At 39.1% G+C, this 23,277-nt stretch overlaps 1 protein-coding gene across 1 annotated transcript; it reads right to left on the bottom strand.

The window, feature by feature from the left end:
- Positions 1-2,777: 2,777 nt before the first annotated feature.
- On the bottom strand, positions 2,778-15,621 carry LOC145991189 (uncharacterized). The gene is made up of 3 exons (XM_083127065.1): positions 15,395-15,621; positions 7,710-8,418; positions 2,778-3,416 (listed from the first exon to the last, which is right to left on the bottom strand). The coding sequence occupies exons 1-3, from the start codon at positions 15,462-15,464 to the stop codon at positions 3,224-3,226; spliced, it is 972 nt and encodes a 323-aa protein (XP_082983191.1). The 5' UTR covers positions 15,465-15,621; the 3' UTR covers positions 2,778-3,223.
- Positions 15,622-23,277: the final 7,656 nt, after the last annotated feature.

Below are 23,277 nucleotides of genomic sequence, written 5' to 3'. Positions count from 1 at the left end.
GCGCAGTCGCGAATTCTCACACGCGCGCGCATGCACATAATACTTTGTGTAAAACAATTATTATTTCCATAACTAGATATAAATGTACGGATTATAAGATTAGATATCTGGTCACCATTATCAGGAAGAAACTATTTTATTATAAAATTAAATAATATGGCCAATGCTCTGCACTACGAAGTGCTAAAACACCAGCATAGATTGATTGACTGAATTAAAGGTTTTGAGTGCGTCGATACTAAAAGCCATTTTGCACTCTTCTATGTATACGGGGAAATATCCCCTTATCTAAAATACTGACTGAAAAAGTTAAAATAAGGGTTGTGAAAAGCCCCTTGGAAAAATTTGAAAGTGCAAGGTTGTAAATAGGCCTACACAAAGCAAGCACAAAACATTAGAAAGTCAGAACGTATTAAAACCTTCCTCACAGACTGTGCAAGAGGCCAGCTCTTCGGAAAAATCTAAAAACATTTGATAAAACACTGTTGTCATCACCCAACATGGATGACAAAGAGCTGGGAAGATTAAAGGTTTGTCTATCTGCCTTCACTGTGTTTCTTTTCACCTTCTCTCTCTCTCTCTCTCTCTCTCTCTCTCTCTCTGTTTATTTTTCTTTATTCTTATCACCCCCTTCTCTCTGATTCCTTTTCTTTTCCTTTATTCTTTTCAACCCCCTCTCTGTTCCTTTTTTCTTTATTTTTCTTCACCTCCTCCTCCCTATCTCTGTTTTTCTCTATATTTCTTTGTGTCTCTTTTTCACTTATTTTCTTTTCACCTTTTGTCTGTTTTTCTCTCTCTGTGCGTGTTTCTCTTTATTTTCTCTTCACCCTCCGTTTGTCTCTGTGTATTTCTTTTCTTTATACTTATTCTATTTTCTTGTAGATCTACGTTTTTATCTCTCCTTCTAACTTTATATTGTCTTGTAGCTTTCTACCTTTCTCAAGCAGCGTTATCTTCACGCATTATTCATCTCGGGGTTATTTCTTTCCGGTTGACTTTGCATGCTTGTGAACATAAATTGAAACATCCTCATTGTCTACTTCAGTGAAAGAACAATCACGTACCGAAACTAAGAAAACAAACGCCTACGTTAAATGCACATGCAGCATTGATAGCCAAGCTTCACTGGTTGTTGTTCCGTGCCATTTGCTGAATCTGTTTACAAGTCAGATTACCCAGTTTTACACAGCGGATCCATTGCTCACAGCATGTGTACCGGTCACAGATAATTTGCTTTAACTGCAACAGCATAAACTCCGGTCGTAAAACAGGGAATTATCGTAATTTGCATGAACATGGCATTCCTAAGAACTAGTTCTTCATAAATGATGCACGATGTTCGTCTTAAATAAGCTCAAACCGCAGTTTATGCCACGAAGATCATGGTTTATTGTCATTTTTTTAGAACATCTTCTCTCATAGTCTTTCAACTGACATTGGATTAAAGTCATACTGTGTCATTCGCGTTAACAATGGAGTTGAGGTTGATTTGTAAGTTAAGAAACTAACAAATTACAACGGACATGCATTTGCTTTACAAGTTCTGTTTGATAGTGTGTTTATGTTCAGTTATGTAGTGTCTTAGAATTCAGCTGAGTTGTTTCTTTAGTGAAATTTTCATTGAAACCCAAGCTCTATGTTTCTTATGCGATAAACGTTTTGTGTATAATATGTAAAGTATGAAGTAGTAACATAGACAGTCTCGTAGATGCTACGATAGAAAAAAACAATAACCCATCAACCAGATATGGTACTCACGTCAGTTGTAAATATCATTGTTTTTGTGGTTATAGTGTTTTAAAACCTTGTAAAAACGTGAAGAACGGTGTCTTGCTAGCTACCATTGTTTCTTAATGTAAAGTGATTTTACAAGTGACTATGTGTATATTTAATTAGATAAATTACATTTTTAAAGAAGTGGTACACACTTCAATAAAATGCAAGTGTATTGACGTTAATTTAAAGTTTAGTAAATATTATATTTCATTCCAGACCCATTCGTTTAATTAAAATTTGCAAGAAATCCACACACACACGCTGTACTAACCACTCCGACAAGTCGACGATAGCAAAAGTAGTGTTGTTTTGTATTATTTTATCATCAACACCCTAAAGTTCACACCTGTATCCGGCTGGAATTCTAACATAATTCTTGGAATGTTGAAATGTAGGACAAATGCTCGTACAAACCTGCGAATTTTTGTGCGTATAACGCATGGGTAGGTGTCTCATTGTTTATTAAGTCTGCATCTGCATGCATTATTATACCGGGTGGCTCATAAGTCAGTTGGCAACTGCTGCTCTAGTCAAGTAACTATTAGTGTCATCTGACTTATGGGCCACCCTATACTTTAATTATTTGGAAAGTGTACAATAAACCAAACTCATACGTACACGTCATATATTTTTCTGACTTCCGTCTGCTTCCAATGCTAGTGTTGCCATCTATCCCTGTGTAAAAGTACCTTAGAGAACGGTAAGTTTACCTTATTTATTGATCCTACCTCGTACTTACCGGCTGCCACTTGGTCTTGTTGCATATGTATAATATAATAGTATAAACTAATCGCCTTTTCCGAAACAATAAAAATTTTCTGCTCCTCTGTTAGTTTCATGAATGAATAAGGTAAAAAAAAACTCAGACGTGTGTAGCAACTTTCCTGATAAGCCAACAGATGACACCCTGTATTTCGGATACGTTTCAAATCAATATGGAAACTCATATGTGTAATATAAGTTTGTTTAGGACATCTTTTTTAGAGAAAAAATATCAAAGCTAGGATAGAAAATGACATGTATTTTGTAAAAAGCTGGAACAAATACATAAATATTCACATTTTGATAACTTTTTCTCTCACATGTGAAACTGTTATCCAAAAGAAACATGTTCCTATGTGGAATACTTCATCTTCATTTTCATAAAATGTTACAGTGTCACAGTTTCATTCCACATGCTCAGGCGCAATGTATCGCCTGCTTTCTTGTGTAATTGACGCGATCAAAATCAATTGGCATCCTTCTTTGAAATTTGTGGTGTTTGGTTCTCCGAACAGGCAACGAAAATTCCCCAAAAAAACAGAATCTGAGAAACGCTTCACATGCTCATATCACAGGTTCGATTCCTATAGCAAATACAGTTCATTCACGGTGTGAACGTGTTCACGCAAACTGGCGGCGAAAGTGCTCTCAGTTGTGGTTAGGTTGATGTGCATGGAAATGGTGATTATTCAAAATGGCCGGTCTTCGCGCTGTAGGTGACCTTGCCGGTGCTGTCGATCGAAGAACTGGATGAGCTGTAGACTCCCTTCCCCTTGCCAGCTGTGTCGACAGATCCTACTCTCACGACTGGTCCATCACCTACAGGGCCAGATCTCAACAGTACATTGTCATGGCAGGTAGGGCACCCTGCTCCATAGCTGCAAGAGAAAAAAGGTTGTGATTGTAATATCATGTCATTGCCAATGCCGTTTACAAAGTATTTGGCTTTCCCGACCACATAGATGTAGTATAGCTATACCTAGTTAAAAAGTGGAGCGTTTTGAATAAAACGGAAAAAAATCGATATATTTAAAAAGTAAAATTAATGAATTAATTTTCGAGAAGGTGATGTAGTAAATGAAAATATAAAACAATGGTTCTCTAGAAACACCTTTTCTCAATGCTCAGGTAAAATTTGAAAATTCTCTGCTCATCGGTTCTCGAGGGAATTGTGACCAAAGTGTACATAGGCTTGACGAGGAAAATGCTCAAGGTTCACCAGGATATAAGATCACCTTAAGAAGAGAATACTCATCATAAAACTGTCAGTAAAAGAAACAAACATTAAATTTTTCCCTCGGTGTAGATTGCAGACTTCGTTGCATGGAATTTCAACACGCAAAACGATTTGTCGACAGGTGTAGCATTTTCAAGAATGCATTAAACTCGATCCGCGTAGCGGCGGGCATGTGAACTACTACATATTAGGCCATAGAGATGGTTTCTTAAAGTGTATAGTTACTGGTGACGAATACTGGATCCATTATTTCCAGCCAGAGACGAAGCGAGTCAGCAAGATGTGGAGGCATTCATCATCGCCGAAACCAAAGAAATTCTTTACTGCTGCGTCTGCCGGCAAAGTGATGCTCACACTCTTCTGGGGTTGTAAAGACCCAATCTTGGAACATTATATGAATAGAGAACGCAATCTTAACACTGAGTCGTATTGCGGTATGCTTGAGAACCGCTTGAAACATGCAGTAAGTTCGAAACGTCGTGGTTTCCTAAGTTCTGGTGTGATCTTGCAACAAGATAACGCGAGACCACACACACAGCTCATGCAACAGCACAAAACTTTGCGGAACCTCGTTTTGGAGCGTCTACCACATCCTGCATATTTACAGGTCATAGCACCGGGTAATTATCATGCATTTAGCTCCCTTAAGGAGGTATTACGAAGTTCCGCAGTAACGATGATGTGAAAGATCTGGTGCATGAGTGATTACGGAGTCAGTCAGAACTTTTTCTCTTGAAATCAGGGCATTCGTGAAATATTGGCACATATGCACTCAACGTGGTGGAGACATTGCTGAAAAGTGACGAAATGTTTTCAGTCCTATTGTACAGTCACGGACATTTCTGGGTTGTAAGGGTACGTTTGACTTTCAATAGAATCGTTACAACTCAGAAGTGCCCGTGACTGTACATATTATGTTAATAAAAAAATATTAAGGTTACTTTCTGACTCTCCTATGTAATACTGACAACAAGCATAAACATTATGTAAAGGCAAGAACGTTATAGAAACTTGACAATACCATCGAAAGCGAAAGTGAGTTGAATAAATAAAATTCATGCTTCCCGAGTTATTATATTTGAGCTTCTGATTATACGAATAAGGGATAAAAGCTTGTCTGCTCAATATAGCGATCAATCAAAATCAATTCGCAATTACCAGTTACAACTCAGTTTTGCTACTGACTGTACAAGCAAATTTACCACGCTAAATAAAAAGAAGTTCAAGGCCAGTAGAGAGCACGTAAAGAAAACAAGTGTCGTGTTTGTTCAAAGCATTGAAAATTGATTTTCAAGAATCACTATTTACTTTTTCTCTTTGTTGACTCGTTAGTTCCTGGAACGCTGGGAAAAAAAAGGGAGGGGATGTCCTGAACAAAATCTGTGAACGATGATGTAACTGGGAAAGCCCATTTTTTTCAGCCTTTCCTTTATTTAACCACCCAGTGTAAATTGCGTCATCGCGTTCACAGACTACTCACCGCCTTCTAGCACGAGGACTTTCCTCTTTAACATATAGATTATGGCTTTCAGATGTAAATAGGGTTTTCTCATTCCTGAGTTAGGCGTAACGGAAACAGACCCATCTTTCGTTGCATTTTTAATGGGGAACGTTCACCTTTTGTGCATTTAGGGCAATGAAATGTTTATGAAACCGGTTTCAAGTTACTTTAGGTTCGTATTTCGATTAACTTAAAGTTAAACATGAGATTCCTCGCTACATGGAAGAACGTCCATGTCTAGTAAGGGACTCGAACCCAGAACCTACGATGACGAGAATGTGAAATGTGACAATTTCGCACCAGGCATGCATTTATTTAAATATCGTCGGAATGGGCGCTGCTACTAAATAAAATCCACGCATAATTTCAGAGTATGAATTTCCCCCCATGTTGCAAGTGCAAGGGGTTTTCAAAGTTCGTTATTAAGCTAGATAGCATGTTTGGAAAATATCCCATGTATTCCTTATGAAGAAACAACTTCAGATTCAAGTTACGGCTAAACAAATGGGAGTTTCGACTCTTTCTAGCGTAAATATCATCTTCAATGAATCCTCTACCCAATCATATGTTCTTTTCCGCCATCGGAAGTTTGATATTCTCAAGAAAACGAATAAAATAATTCTCCCATAAGCGTAATGCAATTCTCCTTGCCTCCTACGACCATCCTGGCAGTGTTGCAAAACCTGATGCGCGTAAAAGAGCTAAATTTCACCTTAAATTGAGCTAAAATTGACTTTCAAGGAGCTAGATTTACGAAGGCTGGTAATTTTAGTTGTCAAGGTGGTTGGGGGGCGGGGGACGCTGCTACGAATACAGGGTAATTTTAAATTGATGACAATTTATTCTTAGTTTTCACCGTCTAGATCTGACGGCATCACCTATCTCAATAATACACCAATGGTCAGTGGAGTGCCCAAGGGGGGGGGGGGGTTGGTGGGTGTCATAACCCACCCTTTTGGCCATTATTTCCAAAAAAAAAATAACGTTAAAGGTAGGAAAAATTTAAAATAGGGGTGACTACCATAAAAAGTGTACGTAGCCCCCCCTTCTAAAATGCCGGACACGTCACTGCCGATTGTCGTATGAAATCGAAAATAGGGGATTACCGGATAACAATATTGTCAACTTCATTCAGCAAACGGCGCTATATAAAAGTAACTGGGGAGGTGGGGCGACGCAGCCAATATAATATCACGTCACGTACAAAACTTATACTCATGGCAAAAGTTGATCTATGTGGGCCGGAGCCAGTGATGGCATCATAGTGGGGAAGAAGGGCGGGTGCCACAGTTCACAGCCAAACGAGTGCACGAAAGAGCCAGATCTGGTTCCAAAAGAACTAAATTGGCAACAGTGCTCCCCAGCTGCCTCAGGGAGAAGGACCTCGGGCAAATTGTCACTCTTTCCCTTAAATGCATTTTATGTGTTACACTGGAGAATGTTTGGAAAGAGGGTGGACGAAATGTTTTCAGGTGGCTCTGCCTCGCTTCAGAGCTTACGGCTACCTTTTTCCTTATCACTGTCTTTGTTTCTCTGTTCCACCTTTCCTTTCTTTCGTTCTCACATCCTTGGTTGTAAGAACGGCCCATGAGAACGAAACATGCCTGCTTAAATAAAGACCATTCTATTCTATTCTCTCCGTTCTTTCTGGTTCTGTCTGGTCTTTTCTCTCGCGTTCTTTTTTTCCTCCCTTTTGCTCTATAACATTCGTTCTCCTTTTCTCTTTCGTTTTTCTTCTCCTTCCTTCGTTCCCGCACCCTTTCTTCCTATTCCTGTCTTTCCATTCCCTCTGTTTCCGCTTTCTTTCTTTCTTCCTCCTTCTCTATCGCTTTATTTCATTGTCTGTTTCTGTTTGCTCGTTCTTGCTCACTTTTTCTCCTGTTTCTGTCTCTCCTTTCCCTGCTCTCGCTTTCCGTCTTTTCTTTCCCTTCCCTGTTTTCGGTTTCTTTCTTTCTTCCGCTTTATCTATCTCTGTTCTTCTCTGCTTTTTTAAACTCTTTTGTTAACTATATTTCAGTCCCTTTATTTTCGTTGTTTCTCTCTCGGTCTTCAGTTTTCAACCTTTTCAATCCCCCCACCCCCAGTTTTGGAACCCAATCGCCACCACTGATGCAAATTATGGGCTTTGGATAATATGAGAAAGATACACAATGAGAAAATGAAGATGTGAACGAGTACTTGTATTCTAGGTTGAAGATTTTGAGATGCTGTAATGGCAACACGAACCCTCCTTGAAATTGTGTCAATTGCATTGTTAAATCATGTGTTAAATCTAATACAATAAAGGATTTCGTAGCCAGAATTATAGGTGTATATTACACCGGGAAGTGAGTAGAAGAAGCTCTGGTTGTGACTTACCATTTTCTAGAATTGCAGTGATGACCATAATCTAAGGAAGCAACAACAAACGCTTACATATTAAGATGGACTTACCCTTGACCCCCTCCCACTGGAAAACCACCTCCTCCTGACGGAAAACCTCCGACTCCTACGCCACTGCCGCTTTGACTGGAACTGGAACTGCTGGACGAGCTGAAACCGTTGCCACCTCCACCTACTGGAAAACCGGAACCGTAGGCTCCGGGACCAAAACCATGCCCAAAGTAACCTCCAGCACCTGGATTGACAGGATGTCCTCCAAAATTAAATCCAGGATTTCCGAAACCGAAACCTCCTGGAGCAAATCCAGGGTCGATCTGTCCGTACCCACCGCCGTAGCTTGGTCCTCCAAATCCTCCTAAGCCGAATCCTCCAGTTCCCAAGGATCCAGCACTGCTCTGGCTGGAACTGGAAGAGAGGCTGCCACCTGAGGAAGGTCCCCCGCTAAATGTCAACGGAGCGCCGCCGGTTCCGGAACCGCTGGAGCTGGAAGCTTGGCTTGAGCTGCCGGATTGGCTTCCAGCACCGTCTCCTCCGGCACCGTAAGAGCTTCTTCGGAATCTGTTTGGCTTTCCGATGATCTCGAACTTCTCCACCTTCTTTGGTCTCCATTCGTCGTCGTTCTGGAGTTTTGGGTAGAAGATTATCACCGGTGCTCCCACCTTAGGGGGTTCTTCGTACACGCTTGGCATGTAGGAGTCGACAGGTGCTGGAAAATAGTCTGTTCCCGCATCTTCATCTTCTTCTGCGTACAAGATATGCCCTATAAAAGAAAAATATAACTTTAAACTCTTGGTATTGGCATGACAGAGTTCACTGTATGCTCAGATGGGATAGCCAGGGCTGTAGTCAAGGGTATACAACGGTATGAGCCGTATACCCTCTAGTTAACCATACTAAACAGCATATACCTTCTGCTTCAATGCATATACAATTCAACTTTCGATTACTGTAGCTTTTAGGCTTAAATGCAATCATTAAAATACTTGTTTCACATTTTTTTTGTTTTAAGAATACTTCGCTAAACCTCTTTTATGCTAAGTATGAATATATCATCAACATTATTATTCCATCATCTAGGCAGCCTCAGTGTCGGAGTGCTTATACTGCTTGCAATTCCAACTGGCGGCTGGGAAACAACGAATCAGCGATCAGTTGATTTCTCTTCGACTAACATCGGACATTTTCGAGTCACAAGGCACCGAAAGTTTCTGGCGGGACGAACAGAAAAAGCGAAGCAATATAAATCAATCAATCGACATGTTTTCTAGAAGTTAAATGATTTCAGCCACACATTTAATCTAAAGTCAATGGGAAAATGGTTTCTACCTAAAGTTTGACGGGACTTACTATAAACCCTGTGAAAATTTCGAGATTACAGCACTGGGGATAACCAGGACTTTACAGCGCGATTCGTCAACTCGTGCGCGCTTGTAAGGCTAGCGAACTATGTGAGACAAATATGTTGAAGAAAGTCAGGATTCTAATGTCCAGGAGCGGCAAGCTTCTCATCATTGAAAGAAGAAAAGGATCTCTTTCGAGAGCTCCAAATACGGGTCACCTATTTCCTACAAGTGCACGAATTGTTATCTAAACATAATGGTTTCATAATGCTCTTGAATCAGTTACAATAAATCTTGCCACCAAAATTTTACCAACCGGGAATAACTGAGCATCTGTTGGAATATATTCCTAAATGTTCCAGCGCACCCTCTGCTGTTCACATGTGAAGACAACATGGAAGATGTTAATTGCAGTTGCTAATTTGAAGAATGATTAAATAATAATGTTTCTCAAATTCTGTACACACACAAGTATTACTGTATACAATAAAATTCAAGTTTATCAGCAATATTTAAAGTAAGTAAGACTTGTTACATATAGGTATTAATAAATTGTTTGATTGAATTAAGTTATTTTACGTCGCCTTTCTGCTACCTTTGGCTAATCACGACGATATGAATGAGTGATGGCATGATGAACTTGACGAAAGGACTCTCACAAAGAACACCCATAACCAGGTCGGGATTCGAACCCGATATCTCTGACGTCATAGCGCTCTGTGCTAACTACTCCACCACGGAGATCGATTTATATGCAGGGTGGTTCAAAAGTATGGAGACAGCTGAATAAAAGTTGAATGACATTCTGTTCCGAAAAACTAACACTGCAGATTTGTAATAGGGGCGGAGGAAAATGTTATAGGGCATATTACGACGACGGACGCCATCTTGAATTCAAACTTCAAAATTTTAAATGGAAATGGGGTGATATGATATATCAAATGTGGCTAGAATTTCGCGAGAAATGCAGTGTTGACGGTTATTTCGACGTATCTTTAACCAGTAAAAAGTTATGAATAAATTATTGTACCAGTTTGCTCCTTTTCGATGTGTCAGAAAAAAGCATTAAAATGGCTCTAACGCGTCAGTAACGCATTGAGATCAAATTGATGTCTAGAGAGAGAAGTTCGCATGTCATTGCACACGATTTTGATCACGGATATTCCCAAAGAGTTGAATTTTGTGACTAGTAGTTTCCAAAAATTGTGATGTTTCCACTGGTATGAAAAGCCCTTCACAAGTGACGAAGCTAATTTTTATGTTCATAAGGAAGTTAACAAATAGAATATTCGAAGTTTTTATCTGATAACAAATTTCGGAGAGATCACAGGTGAATGGTTAGTAGTGGTAATTAAATGGTGTTGTGTGGTGTGAGGAACGCGATTGGTTAGTTCATTTTTCATCGACAGAACCGTAAATGACAAGGTTTATTCAACCTTTCTTACTGAAGAAGGTACTCTTTGCAGAATCTTTTTTCAACAGGACGGAGCGCCACAATGCTATAGGAACGTTTTGAGAAAGTATAAAATTGAAGAGGAAAACATTAAATTACTTACAATATATGTAAGTAATATGCACACTAAGCTCAAAAAAGCACTAACACCTCAAATATGCATTTATATGCACTATAAAACTTTGCCAGGGCGTTCCAAATAAAATGAAACGAATGAATCCATTGAAAGCATATGAATTTTCCCCAAGGGGAAAAAACATGCAAATATGCAACAATCCGCCCCATAGTCATCACAAGCCACTGATGACGTCAGTTTCAGCAGAGAATTTGCCACACACATTAATTTATGTCATCGTCCCACTTCAATCTCTTTGGTTGTTTATTGGTAGGCGTCGTCACTTTCATCATCCGCACTAGCCAAAAGTGATCTTTGTGATTCTCCCTTCATCAGTTTCATCTGAGAGATAGAAGGTAAAGTTCTCCGTGCACTTTGCGCCGTGCCATAAGACACATATATAGAGGGATTTGAAGTTAGAGCCACACGCATTCTTTAATCTCGGCCATGTGATCAGCGGCACGCTTCGGTCGCCTTTACCCCCCCCCCCCCCCAGGGTTGGCCCCAAGTACCCATTTATTTGAGGCTGAGTGCGCCCCACAGCCGCTTTATGCGAACTCGGGTCTCCAGCGTGGTAGTCAGATTCCCTTACGACTACACCACCACGACTCCAAACGTGGCAGAGAGGCGATTAAAAATAAACAAGCTTTGACAAGGCGAATGTCTTGTTTCATTGGAATTTCTAAAGTAACAATTGGAAGTTGCAAGAAGTTGACATTTGAAAGATGTTATGATCGGATGTTCTATCAACTTGTATTTGTACCTTTTTATTATTATTTTTATTTATTTATTGTCGCTTATCTGTCAATCTTGGCTATTCACGATGACGAAATGAGTAATCATCAAGTGAAATCGATGAAGGGACAATGACAAAAAACAGTCATGTCCAATCCAAGGCTCGAACTCGGGAACATGGATGACGAGTCGAAACGGATGTGTTCCATCAATTGCAACATAACGACAGCGCGGGAATTTTATAATCTTCCTGGCAGTGGCGGCGATTGGGTTCCAAAACCGGGGGTCGGGGGGCAAGGACAGTATATTTGCCTTTGTAGATAAGGTTTAGCATCGTGCAGGGACACGCCACCTCTAATCGCCGCCACTGCTTTCTGGTATATACGTCTGTTTGGGCAAAGGTATGCTTTAGTCGGCATCTAAGAAGGGTTGTACATTCAAAGTAGTATCGACTTGTTTTCCATTGTTACCGCGAAGTAGCCTCCTCCTCGAAAGAAGTCGACATCGCATTGTCTACAAAAACCGGGTGTGGATACACTGTAAATTGCCAACTTTTTAATGATATTGCAGCACTGCTCGGCGACAATTTCATCACAACAATAGTGGTTGAGCAAGAGGGCGTCCCTCGCCTTTTATAGTTGCTTCTTATCAACAACGGAAGAAAGCGAAAGGAAACGAGAGAGCAGATCGCTCAGGAGATATCGTTCTCTCCCGCGTTTAGCTCCCCAACGCTGCTTTGCTCCGTGGAGCGAAGACGTGGCCTTGAAATATCCAATTTGTAATCTCGATCGTCGGTTCATATTCCACTCCTTCAGTCACGCATGTAACTACGTACAAAATAGGCAGACAATGGCATTTCTCTTTGCATATTAATGCACGCTGAGAGTGTGTTCTGAATTGGAACCTGATCTCTGGGAATTATTTTACAAAACTGTCCTTGTTCCTTATTGCAGTCGAACAACTTTCCACAGCGTGTAGTTCACAGACCTCTAGATACAGACTGGGAACGTGGGCCTTTTAACATGGGTCGACTTGAAGCCAAAATTTTCGAAGAGGGGGTGATACTATCATGGCTGCGAGCATACCTTCATATTTTCAACAACTATTTTGAAGATTGTGAGTCATTGCACCACACAAGATTGCGATTTTGAAGTTTACTGAGAAGGATATAACTCTACACATTCCACTCCACAAGTGAGAACAGATAATTTCTTCATATATATGAAAACAATAACAAGCTGTAATGTGCAGCTCCGCCATCTGTCTATCCCCTTGGCTATGCGCGAGCGAAGATGCGTGGCTTCAGACAAAAGCGCATCGTTTCTAGTCTGTGCCTAGAGAGTATCCCTTATTGCACAACACTTGAACAATCTTTCGTTCTGACGTCAGACGATGAATGCCTACGAGGTTAGGTTAGGCCTGTTACGTTAGGTTCCATTAGCATAAATACAATGAAAAATTATTATTTAGGCTAAGAGAACCAAACCTAGCTAGCCTAACCTGATAACGTAGGCATCTAGCCTAAAATTAAAAAGCCTGCTCCCGTGACGTCAGAACACAAGGTTGCTCAAGTGTTGTGCAATAAGTGAGAGCCATACCTAGAGGTCTGTGGTGTAGTTTTATGCATTCTTCTTGTAAATGCTGAGGACTGAAAACATGGGCGAAACTTGGACCCTAATTTTGGGCGGGAATAATCGAACTTGGGGTTCAACATTTGGGAAAAAAAGACTCGCACAGTTTTCCATCTCATACAAATAGCATCCAGGATTATTTTCAAAATAAATGTTAGTTACACTTGTGAAATCACAAATATTACTCTCTATTACTTTGCTCCTCATGTTCCTGAAAATTTTGGGGGATCAAGTGCACCTTCGCCCCCGCCAAGTTACGCCGATGACTGAAAATGTTATATTTTGAATCAGTTCACTTATTACAAAGTCAACTAAAAGATAATCAAGCATGATTGTCGGCACATGCAGTTTATTAAAATTTCTTTGCGTCAGTATGTACGGACGTTCGAAGCACTATTTCAATGGAGATGAAGCAAAGTATATCTTTCAGGGTGGGGAACAAACAAGATATATTTCACCCATAACAGCATCACCCTTGCAGAAACCACCCCTTTAGTTAGAACTTATTATGTTCCTGCAACGCCCTTATAATAATTGACATAAAATACTCGAACTGAAATGAAATTATATGCGATTGATAGATTGATTTGGTTTATTTTACTTCGCTTTTCTGCCATTTTTGGCTAATCGCTACGAAGAGGATGAGTGATGATGATATGATAAAATTGATGAAGGAATACTCACAAAGAACACCCATGCCCGGACCAGGATTCGAACCCGGGACTCCTGGTGTCATTGCGCGCTGTGCTAATCCCTTTATACATACATACACATACATATATACGTATATACATATGTATGTATATGTATATATAAAGAAAAGCCCCAAAGCGACAGATTCCCCCCACACACACCTTATATCAGTTAATCTCAAATGTCGACTTTCATTCAGGACAGACAATCACAAACATCCATGCCCGCACCGGAATTCGAACCCGGTACCCCTACTGCACATTACATCATAAAATATATAATTTACCTGATCACTTGATTATTTAATGTCCTGTGCGATTTACAAAGTGAAGAACTTCATCTTTGCTAAATGATTATTGATTATTATAGCAAGCAATATCACATTGTTTTGGTGGAAGTCAGACAGATTGAAATGAAATAGCTTACATTTTTTTTAAAAACACACGGATATTATTATTTGCATTACTTCAGTGGTAGTTTCTACATATTTATTTTTCAGGACACATTAGGGGGCTACCCAGGCACCCCTGGCACCCCCGTGCGAACGCCTATGCATATAATTCTTATTTTATTTTTTTTACATTGTTTGTCTGTTTGTTTAGGCTAATGGCGAAGATAATGAATGTTGATTAGATAAAATTGATGAAGGGACATGAACAAGGGAACATCGAAGTCCAGTCCAAGAATCGAACGTGAGACTGTCGGTGGCTGCATCAGAGATCCCAAGTCGATAACCAAATGCGCTACCACGCCAGGAGTCCTGGGTTCGAATCCAGGACTGGTTATGGGTGTTCTTTCTGAGTGTTCGTTCATCAACTTCATCATATCATCATCACTCATCCGCATCGTAGCGATTAGCCAAAGTGACAGAAAAGTGACGTAAAATAATCTAATTCAATCAAATAAAGTAGATAACTCAACCTGTTCGGCCTCTCTTTCTCCCTCCCCTCCCTCTCCTGTTTATGTGCGTGTTTGAAATGAAATTGGTCAATGACCGAGAAAAAAGCGCACTAACTGTTGTTAAAAGTAACTAATTTTAATTCTTAATAAACAAAAAAGCTTATTTACTATGCCTACAGTCCTATTAATTGATTTCGTTTACTTTTCTTTTCTGCCACTTTTGGCTAATTGCGAAGATGAAGATGAGTGATGATATGATGAAATTGGTGAAGGAATAGTCACGAATAACACCCATGGCTGGACCTACAGTTTAAAATTGAACCACAATGTACCTCCACCGGGAATCGAAACCGGGAACTCTTGATTACAAGGCGACGACGCTACCACCACGTCATAAGGGAGGCCCTTGAACCACTATGTGCCTCCACCTGGTATCGAACCCCAGACCCCCATGATTACGTTACCATTACGCCATTGGGGAGGGCACCACCCTTGGAATGCATACACATTACTGATTGGGCCATTACCGGTCTTTAAAGTGTTGATCTAGTCTCGATTAACCTACCTGTGCATAATTAAAAGATTAGTACTCCCAAATGAGTTATAAAAACTAGAGTACAAAAGGGACTCGCGTTGAAATCTTCAAAGAAAAAAGGAGGCAAAAAATATGCAAGCAAGTTTTTGTAGTCATTATCTTGATGACCACTGGCTTAATACGATGCAGAAATTACCGACCTTGCATCTTGGTTGGCCTTCACACCGTTTACCTTGACATTCATCAAGCACTAAACGCTCTATCATCAACTTCAACCACAAGTATCGGCTAAAGAAACAGAGGGGAAAAAAAGGGTGAAGCAAAATTAACATACCTCGGGGCAATCCCTCGTCACCTTTGCAGAACACGGCAAGAGCCAGAACTAGCCACAGGCTACAAGACATGTTGACTTTTCGTGTTATCAGTTCCCCCTGCTGGCTCTTTTCACTCTTTCTTTCACGAATCCCAATGCGAGAATGAATGCTTTGACCTCGGATCGAGTCTTATATACACTCACACGAGCAACACTGGCTGCGGGCTACAAGGTTTCCTTTGTAGCAGTGCAGGAAGACACACGAAGATCGGTGTGATGTAGGAAAACCCTATTATAGAACTTTTGGACCCTTAGAAGCAAAGCCAATGCAACGTAAGGTTGAGGACAAATGGAAAAAAAGAGAAGGAAGAAGTGTTGATAATTGAACCTGCGTCATCTGGTGTGCAAATGCAATACTAATCTGTCTTCCTTTCCTCGATTTGCCACGTGATGGTGACGGATAGGCTGGAATTCGAACTGGCATGGCTGAATGGGAAAACCGGCAGTTCGGTGATGATTAACTTTGTTTATTTTCCACCTCTTTGTGACCGCGCTTTTGCAACGTCACCTCCAACAGCGTTTGACCTTGAGACATGAATCTTCGTTTCTGTGGAGTGCAATTTATGCAGAGAGCTGGTCATCACGAAAGAGGGACAAAAGCAGATGGGTAAAGAACTTGTAGCACGATAGCTTCTATGATTCTCGTACTCTATACCTTACATGGCTATGTAATGAGCTTTGGAGTTGCGTGGGTGCCTTATCTGCAAAGCATCTTGCATAAAGGAGGCATCAGAAGGCCAATTGTCTTTCGTATTTCACGTCGCATTTCGGCCAATTTTGGCCAATCGCAATGATGATGGTGAAGGGTGATGATGACTAGATTGTCAGGTCGTGACTCGAACCTGGAACCTATGGCGAGATCATGGTTTAACCGCTCAATCCGCTCGGCTAACCAGAAAGAAAATTATTTGTTGTGATTGTGAAGATAGAGGAAGGAGACAATAGATTGGGAAAAAGAACAGTGGTCGGAGACGGAAAGAGAATAACAGAAGAGAGAGAGAGAGAGAGAGTGTGTATTAGGGTTATGACTAAAAAAAATTTTGCAATTTTTTTTATCTCCTGTGGTCGCAAATGATGAGCTTTTGTGACCTGATTACTAAAAAATAATTATTACAGGTGGCTCTAAAAAAAACTTCCCGCACCAACCCGTTTCATTTGATTTTGATTTGATTTGATTTAGTTTATTTTACTTCGCGTTTTGTGCCTCTTGGCTAATTTGCGAAGATGGGGATGAGTGATGAAATGATGAAATTGATGAATGGACATTCACAAACAACCAAGCCCGACCGGGATTCGAACCCGGGACCCTTGGCGTCGCAGCGCGATTTGCTAACCACTCGGCCACAGGGTTGGGCCAAACCCGTTTCAATTTCAGTGTGTGTCACAAGAACTGTATGTACGGTACTGTAGCCTGTAGCTATTAAAAAAGTAGATCTTTATAATATCGCTCATGATAAAATGACTAATAAGATGTGTTTATATTTTTAGTAAAACATTATTTAGAAATTATACGTGTATTTGTATATGTATGTAGTTACAGATTATGCTAATTATACAGTGTGTGTGACTGTTTGTGGTTTCAAACAGCGAGGATTCTTCGGAAAGAGCATCACAATAAATTTAATATTTTTATAACCCTACATTATCAATAACAACTATTTTTGGGGCTCTTTCGAAAAATACCACAAACAACATTTGTAATAATTAGTAAATTAATGTAGTAATTATTAAATTATTATTTATTAAGTGACAAATTGTGTATATTTTCTCTATTTTCAGGTTTCGTAGTTCAATATTAGTATTATAATGGCATATTATAAATCAAGTGAAGCGATTAAGAAAAATGCGGAATCGTGGACGCAGAATGTAGCTATTGATGTAACAATAAGACGAGATGTACCTATAATTGAAACACTTAGTTCTTTTACTCGACTTCCGCGAAAGAAATACATTATTGGTCGCTATCATACACTTCTGGAAACAGAGAAAGATAAGAAAGAAAGAATGGCTATGATAACTGGTGAGCTTACTGTTCTCTGGGAAATATTTAGCTTTCCAATTTTATCAAAACAAGCAATTATGTCAAAAGTAGTTAAATTGATTGAAGAGAACGATAAAAATAGAAAGAAGAAAAAGGATTCACTTCAAGTTGAAATAGAAAATATATTTGACATAACGAAAACAGATTGACATTCGTGTGCCAAGAAGATAAAGAACTATACAAGTTACAAGTTAAATCACAAGGTAAAATTGGATATGTAACAAGCACAGTTGCTCCACAATCGTCCATCCATCCCTCTAAGCGAATTCGAAAATCGGCTTCACAATCTGAACCAAACGCTGTCTTTGCCACTGATGTAGACGACGCATCATCAGCAGAAGTAAGTATGGATGAAATTTTTCTGACACAGCATATGTATCAGAAGAAAATGAAAATGACAAAAGAAAACGAGTCGTGCGTTTTTCAACATCACATGCAACTTAGTTGGTGACAAAAAAATCTCTTTCAATTAATAAAGCTGCTGCAGTGTGCTCCAGTCTAGCCGAAGATGGAATCAGTGTTACAACACCATCACAGTCAGGTGTTTGGCGAGCTGTTATAAGAAGTGGCGAAGATGAAAGGCGTAAAATAAAATCTATTTTGCAAGAAGAGAAACAATTCTGCCTTCATTTCGACGGTAAGCAAATTGCAAATCACGAGTATCAAGTGGTAATCTTGAAGAGCTCACTTAGAGAATTGAAATTAGGTATAGTAAAATGTGAAAGCAGGTCATCACAGGATATTTTTAATGCACTGCAAAGTTTGCTGAATTAATTTGATGCATGGAAGAACTTCAAAATGATCGTATGTGACACAACAGCAGTAAATACTGGACGAGTAAATGGAATTGTTCAAAAATTAAAAAGTGAAATCATCACAAGAGGATTTGATCAGCCACAGTACATTGGCTGCCAGCATCATATTCTTGATAGAATCGTAAAGCATGTGTTTGACATCATTAATCCGATTTCTTCTACCAAACCAACTCTGAACTATGAATTCGTGGACGAAGTGATAAAACAATACGATGTCTTGCAGCAGTCCTACAAGCCAGAAAGTTAAATGATAACTGTACAAAATCCAGGTTGGCGAGATGATTTTAGATTTCTGTATGAGTTATGTAGAGCATTCCGTCTCCTTAAAGAAACTGGTGCAATCCCAGCAATTAAATGGAGAAAATTACAGTCTCTTCACAATGCCAGATGGAATTCACGTGCTATACATACTCTTATTTCGTACTTCCTTATTCCTAAATGGAGAATATCACTGGAAATACCGTGCTCTTCCATCTCAAATACATGGGAGGAAGCCTGGTTTTCGAACCAAATGTTCAACGCAGAGATTCACCAGAAACTGATGGATGGAATTTCCGAATTAAATTGCTCTGCAGCCATGAAGTGCTTTGTAACTCACTGGAATGTTGAAAGATCCGTTGTAGATATATCACGGACGAACATTTGTGCCGAACGAGGGGTGAAATTAATGGAAGAACTGTACCAGAAATGCAAAACATAAATATTTGAATCTGAAGCTTATTTCAACTAATACATTTTGACTGCGCTGAATGTACTTAAATTTGAGAATTTTCATTGTCATTGGTGCGGAACATTTTTTATGAATTGAACGAAATAATTGTCATTTTCTGATTCTGAATTAAAAAGTTCATTGATTTCTACTACAGGCTAAAAAAATATTTTTTGTCATAACCCTAGTGTGTATGCTACGCATCCTCGGTGTCATTCGTTGAAAGGTGAGGATGATACATAGATACATTATACGTACGTATACCTAGGTATATATTATAAATACACAGTGCTTTTCTCTGGCGGTACCCAATGGTACACCACACCGGCACCTTTTTAATAGGTGAGAATAAAAACTAATAACGTAGTATTTTAACAACAGAAATATACGCGCGCGTGTACATAAATGCACGATCATTTATGAACATAGGCCTATTACAATATTTTGAGTTGTTCTCACATGGGCGGCTCGCATAAAATTTTCCAACTTTCCATCCTTAAATTTGATATATTGACATCATGTTTACATGCTATCATAAGAAAAAGTCTTCTAAGGGAGAAAAAAGAGTTGAAGGAAGCCGTAGGGAATGAGAGAAAGGAAAGAAATCAAAGAAACCACAGAGAGGGACGGAGAGAGAAGGAAGAAGGAAAACATAAGTGCGCGGGGGCGCAAAAGGAGAAAAGTGAGAGAGAAAGAAATAAGGAAGCAAAAGCGACAAAGAAAGACATAGACAAGCGAAAGAGAGAAGGAAATGGTGAAGCCAGAAAGATAGAGAGAGAGAGAGAGAGGCGAGAGAGAGAGAGAGAGAGAGAGAGAGAGAGAAAGAAGGAGCGAGAATAGAGAGAAATAAAAATGCGACGGAGAGAGGAAGATAGGAAAGAGAAATTTAGATGAAAAACATGCACAAAGAGAGAGAGTAACAAAAAACGATCGATAGAGGGAAAGAATGAGGAAGAGACAAACAGAAAATGGGAGGAAAGACACAGAAAATAAATGGTCAAGTAGAGAGGAATGAGAAAACGTTAAAAGGTAGATAGAATATAAGGAAAGAATGAGACGCCCATGAGTTCTTGTGATGAACACCATAACAAACCAAGCTGAGAAGAGAACTAGAACCTTTCTTCCTAGAAGAAAAAGTACTGTATTTTTAAATAAATAAATAGTGATATTGTATTATTATTATTTTATTTTTTTATTGTTGTTTTTTTCTTTGCAGATTATGTTGTGAGCGATAATGACGACAGCACAGGAGAAGGCACAATGTGTGTGGTATGCTGAGTCTGGTAATTGTAAATAAAATTTTGAGAGCAACGTTGCAAAAAACCGCATGTCTTTATCTCATATATAGGGACACAAATTTATGGTAAATAAAAACTGAGGAGAGCGGTAAATAAAATGTTAGATCAGCGGTATATACCAGCGGTGAAAAAAAAAATTGCACACACTTTTTCATTATGAGAGGAAACAACATACAAAAGAGCTATAAATTGATAAACTACTTCATTTTTATATACTGTACACATGCACAAGTACTTAGCTGTCCAACCAAAAAGAAAACATCAACATAAAATCACTTCATTTCTAAATTGCATATCTCAAGTGATTTATTCATTGTATGTATTTAAAGGATATCCTTGCTGTCCAACAAATAAAATAATCACTACTGCACATACACAAACACATGTTAAAAATCACATGATGATAAACAAAATTCATTCATGACTGAATACCAATGACACCATTGTTTCCCTTGATGTGCGGGAACAGACTAATCTTATCGCTGCTACAGCTAGCAAGTTCAATGAAACTGGAAGTTGAGTAGACATTCGGCGGAAGAAAGGAATGCAGCTTGACAGGGAACCAAGTTTTCGAACTGAGATTATGTGCATTGGAAATCCCAATTTGCAGCGTCTTCCTGATGTGATCGAAGATAAAACGTTCTTCAGCTGCTAGTGGTAGGAAACTTTAGGCAAACGTTTCGTTACAAATCGACAGTTTGCGCGCGCAACTTCGATTGCCGGTTTTTGCGTGTTTTCTACTTAATTTGATGATATTTCACGGTTATTTCGCAAAAAAGCGTTCATTTCGTGGAAAAGCACACATTTCGCATTACTTCGTGAATAAAACTCCTGCATATTTCATCATTGGGGGTGTAGTTACGTGCAGAATGTTCAAAATTGAATCTTTTTTTTCACATTTCGCGATTTCGCGCATCGCGAAAATTCAATGTCCCTACTCATATAGTTTCGGAGTTAAGTTTCATTGTAACGGTAGCAGGACTTTGTGGACACGCTGTATCCCAAAATGCTGGAATTTACCCAAACTAGATTTTTTTTTAAATACCGCACTGTATGTACGTATGCGTTAATTAATTATTTAATTCGAAATATTTCAACTGTAAGCAATATAAGAATTGATTGATTGATTGATTTGCTTTATTTTACTTCGCTTCTTGTGCCACTTTTGGCTAATTTACGAAGATGGGGATGAGTGACGATATGATGAAATTGATGAATGGACACTCGCAAATATACATGCCCAGGCCGGGATTCGAACCCAGGACCCCTGGCGTCGTAGCGCGATAGCATTACTTTACAGCCTTCGAACCATTTCGATTAAAGTCTTGAACATCAGCTGTTACAGATCTGTTGGTCTTGCAGCTTGGTCAAAACAACTTAGCAACCACAATTTGCAAGTAAGCCAAACAAAACAAAGACTCTACTGAAGGAATATTACTAACAAAATTCTTCGAAATCAAATGCTATAAAGAGATAATAATATAAATAGGTGTATAATAATAGTTGATTTTTGTTATTAACCGTTGCTTTTCTGCCACTTTTGGCTTATCGAGACGCTGAGGATGAGTGATGATATAATAAAGTTGATGAAGGGATTTTCACAAAGAACACCCATTCCCAGGACGGGATTCGAACCAGGCCCACCTGTGCTAACCACTCCACCACGGAGGTCTGCCAATTACGGGAGAGTTGGCAAGCCTACAGTTGAAGTTCCGATTTGAACGCCACTTTACTTCAACGAAAGTTCCGAAATGTTGTGCTATTTGTTTTAATCTCGTGCAATGTGGGAGACCTTGGGAGTGTAATGTCGTCGCAGTTCGTGTTGGATCGGGGCCTCCAAGATGCGTATACTTCGTGTATACTCCGTATACGGGCCGCAACCTATGATGCTAAAGGAGCTGATGACGTCAAAGGATTAGTCGTCCGTTTTGGGGAAATACGTGTATTTGAATGAGCGATTAGTACGATAAAGAGTCCCTGTAAATCTATTTATTTTGGAGTAAGAACAAGTTATGGCAAATTACAATAGTTGTATCCTGATCAGTTACAAGTAAATTTATGCGTTTGTATGTAGTACAGTACCATATGTAATTCTATGTTAGTAAAGAAAAGTCTGTGTTCAACCAGTGCTTTAAGAATTTGTGAACATAGCTGAATGGTAATATTAAGTACAGTGGGATCCATGAGTATTACCGTGCAAATTGTCCATGACTATTTTGATTAATTTATTCTTACATCCTGTGTGTTTTTAAGCGATGAATTTTTATGTATGCTGGTGCAGAAGTTGTCAACAGCTTGTTTTGAGTTTTCTTTTAATTCTTGAAGCCCTTATTGGGTCAAATAAAGTGCACGAACATGGTGATGGACAATTTGCACGTTAATACTCATGGATCCCACTTTACATGGATGCCGAACTTGTAATTATTATATTCCTTTATTTAACACGAAAAAATGTTGATTGTTATTTATATGTTCGTATTATTGCTCATACGTTGTCCGAAATTGTGCAGTTCAAAGTGCAAGAGTCACGTCTTTAACACATTTCCTTCTTCAAGTTATGTTCCAGTTTACAAGAATTATGTGCTTGATGATATACATGACGGAAAGAAATATAATATATATCAATAGAATTTTAAGGCTTTGTTCAATTTGATTAGCCTATTTCACAAATACATTGTGGATAATTTTGTACCTTTGTACTCAGTAATGGATGTTATATTTTCCCTTTGTCGATTATTTCTATCAAAAACAGGAAGATCCTTTTTATTATTACGATGTAGTTAGCGAATTATATAAAAACGTGCACTTGTGTCATCAACATTTAAGATATTTGGAAATGTAGACAAGTTGCTAAGGTGAAAATTTACTGTGTAAAGAATAACGATTAGTACATTTGCATAGTCAGTCATTGTGATTTCATGTAACACATTTGCTTTATGTACATTTATGTTCTATGGAAAAGTAGGAGAGCGAGATATAAT

The sequence above is a fragment of the Lepisma saccharinum genome, chromosome 8 (genome assembly GCF_977018435.1).
Source record: "Lepisma saccharinum chromosome 8, izLepSacc3.1, whole genome shotgun sequence".
NCBI classification, from domain to species: Eukaryota; Metazoa; Arthropoda; class Insecta; order Zygentoma; family Lepismatidae; genus Lepisma; species Lepisma saccharinum.
This window is presented reverse-complemented; position numbering and strand designations above follow the sequence as displayed.